Below are 2,693 nucleotides of genomic sequence, written 5' to 3'. Positions count from 1 at the left end.
CCAAAGAAAAACAGAGAGGAATCACAGATCAAACCATACATATGCTATATGGTAAATGGAAAACTCAAACTAGGAAATGCAGTGTAAAACCATACATGATACCGTCCACTTCATTTGATTCCGCTGCTTCTTGAAGCCTGCACGGAAAGAAAAAACTCATCCTTGACAAAAAGGAACTGAAAAAATAAATGATAGTGCAACTTTTGGCAATAAACTAAGACAATTTTTAGAACATTCACCATTTATTACACTCAATCCTTCCAGTGCCATCATCAAGGACAAAATGAACTTCAGTAATCATCCCATTTTTGTTGCATACCCTTCAGATAAAGGAGTTGAAGAACACACAGTGTTGACATCAACACCATCGACAATCAAATTGGATTTATTATCGCTCGAGTTATACGCATCGTTTATCTGCTTCACCGTCAAAGGTAGCAACGACTGAGCATCACGATTCTGAAAACCAAAACAGAAGAAATTAATAAAGAGAGCAAGTAAATAAAAAAGAAAAAAGGGAAAATCAATAAAGCAATTTCTGAAATGACTCGGAAGTTTAGTATTCGGAGGAAGCTAAAACCCTAAACCCTAACATGAGAGTGAAGTTAATTAGCGTTTTATTGTGACAAGTAAGGTGATTAAGGTTAAGACTATGATGAAATTGAGGACAGTGGAAAGAGGGTTTACTCTGGAAGTAGTGAAGGTGGAGGAAGAGTCATGGGACTGAGTGGTCTGAGAGGGCATGAAACCGCCGCCGGAGAAGGCGGCGTTGCCGTCAAACTGGCTGGCATACATAATATGCTTCGAAATGCAGAGATTGAATTTGAAACTGAAGATACTTCAAATTTTCACGAATTCGTGTGGAAAATGTAACTGCTACTCATATCAATTATCAAATCCTTTCTGCTCTTTTCTTCTTTTTCATTTTTGAGGACCAAACGTGTTTCCCGCCATTTTTTCCCCTTTTTTCTTTTGGGGTTTTTTTTTTTTTTTAATTAAGAATAGATTTTTAAAAAAAATATAAATTAGGGAGATTTTAAATTTAATGTAAAAATCTTTGGATTTAGGCTACATGTTGTAGATTATTATGAATGAGATAAATATTGATTTATGATTGATAGATTTTTAGAGATATTTTACATAATAGGTATTATTGATAGCATTGGTTAAAATTTAATGTAAAAATATTTGGATCTAGGCAAATTATTGTAGTTTATTATGATTGAGATGAATAGTGATTTATGGATGTTAGATTTTTAGGAATGTTTTACATAATAAGTGTTACTGTTAGTGGCGGTTTAAATTGACCTTAATGTCAAAATTACACATGGTCGGCGAATCCTATTTCCTATGAGGAATAAGGATTTATGAGTGGAAGGACCGCCTAATCCATTGTTGCTTTATTTAGAGGAGTCTGGTGTTGTTTATGTACCTCGAATTAGAGATTTATACTTCAACAACTCGCTCCTGTTAGTCCTTGTTGAGAGATGGTGTCTAGAACCCATTCGTTCCACATGTGGTGGGGTAAGTGTACCACCACTAGATTTCCTATGAGGAATAAGGATTTATGAGTGGAAGGACCGCCTAATCCATTGTTGCTTTATTTAGAGGAGTCTGGTGTTGTTTATGTACCTCGAATTAGAGATTTATACTTCAACAACTCGCTCCTGTTAGTCCTTGTTGAGAGATGGTGTCTAGAACCCATTCGTTCCACATGTGGTGGGGTAAGTGTACCACCACTAGGGCTGGCAATGGATAGGGTAGGGTAGGGTTTGGACTCTATCCTAACCCTACCCGCGGGTTGAGAATCTCTCAACCCTAACCCTACCCGCACCCTAAAGTTCTAAACCCTACCCTATGCTACCCTACCCTACCCGCAGAAATATCAATTTTTTTCAAAGTAAATATAAAATTTAATCATTTCAAAATTTTATACATATTAATAACATAAAAAATAAAAAACTAATGCTCTAAATTACTAAATGAACTAACTAGTTTAGTGGTTGTTCATTTATTGTAAGTCATTACATAAGGGAGGTTGTGTGTTCAACTCTCACTTTCCTCATTATATACCTATTTTTTAATAAAATATGTGTTATATATGAGGTACGGGTAGGGTAGGGTAGGGTACACTCTAAACCCGCAGGCATACTCGGACCGTACCCTAGCCTACCCTACCCGAACGGGTTGGATCGGGTTGGGTACCCGCGGGTAGAGTATGAATTGCCAGCCTTAACCACCACCCTTCAAGATGTTGCTTATCACCTTAACTTGTAGACACATAGAGAGTCGGTAGGTGGTTGCACCCTTCAAGATGTTGCTTATCACCTTAACTTGTAGACACATAGAGAGTCGGTAGGTGGTTGCAGTCATGATTTTCAAACTTATTAGAATCATAACATGTGAGAGTGTGTTGGGGAGGCGCTTGGAGAGTTGTCACTGCATCAGGATCCCCGAGAGGGTGTACAGCAAGCTGAGTCTGTTTCCATTAAGATAACGTGGTTAAAGACTCTCCTGAGACAGATGTCTGTTGACGCTGCACTAAATATACTCCGGCAGGTTGGCTGGGCTAACACAACATAAAAATGACATGATTCAAAGGCTATTGAATTGGAGGCAGTAGTTGGACTTGACCCTTTATAATAGGATATTTAAGTTTACATAAAAAATATTTAGTAAATTTTGTTTACTTA

At 37.4% G+C, this 2,693-nt stretch overlaps 1 protein-coding gene across 1 annotated transcript in view; it reads right to left on the bottom strand.

The window, feature by feature from the left end:
• The window catches only part of LOC107642430 (replication protein A 32 kDa subunit B), a gene marked incomplete at its 5' end in the record, with an annotated part of 2,516 nt that extends 2,196 nt beyond the window's left edge, over positions 1 to 320 (bottom strand). The window contains 2 exon segments of the mRNA XM_016345784.2: positions 96 to 137; positions 240 to 320. Coding sequence (XP_016201270.1) covers positions 96 to 137; positions 240 to 320 — 123 coding nt within the window.

The sequence above is a fragment of the Arachis ipaensis genome, chromosome B01, assembly GCF_000816755.2.
Source record: "Arachis ipaensis cultivar K30076 chromosome B01, Araip1.1, whole genome shotgun sequence".
In the NCBI taxonomy this organism is placed as follows: domain Eukaryota; kingdom Viridiplantae; phylum Streptophyta; class Magnoliopsida; order Fabales; family Fabaceae; genus Arachis; species Arachis ipaensis.
Note: the sequence above shows the minus strand (reverse complement) of the source record. Positions and strands in the feature narration are given on the sequence as shown.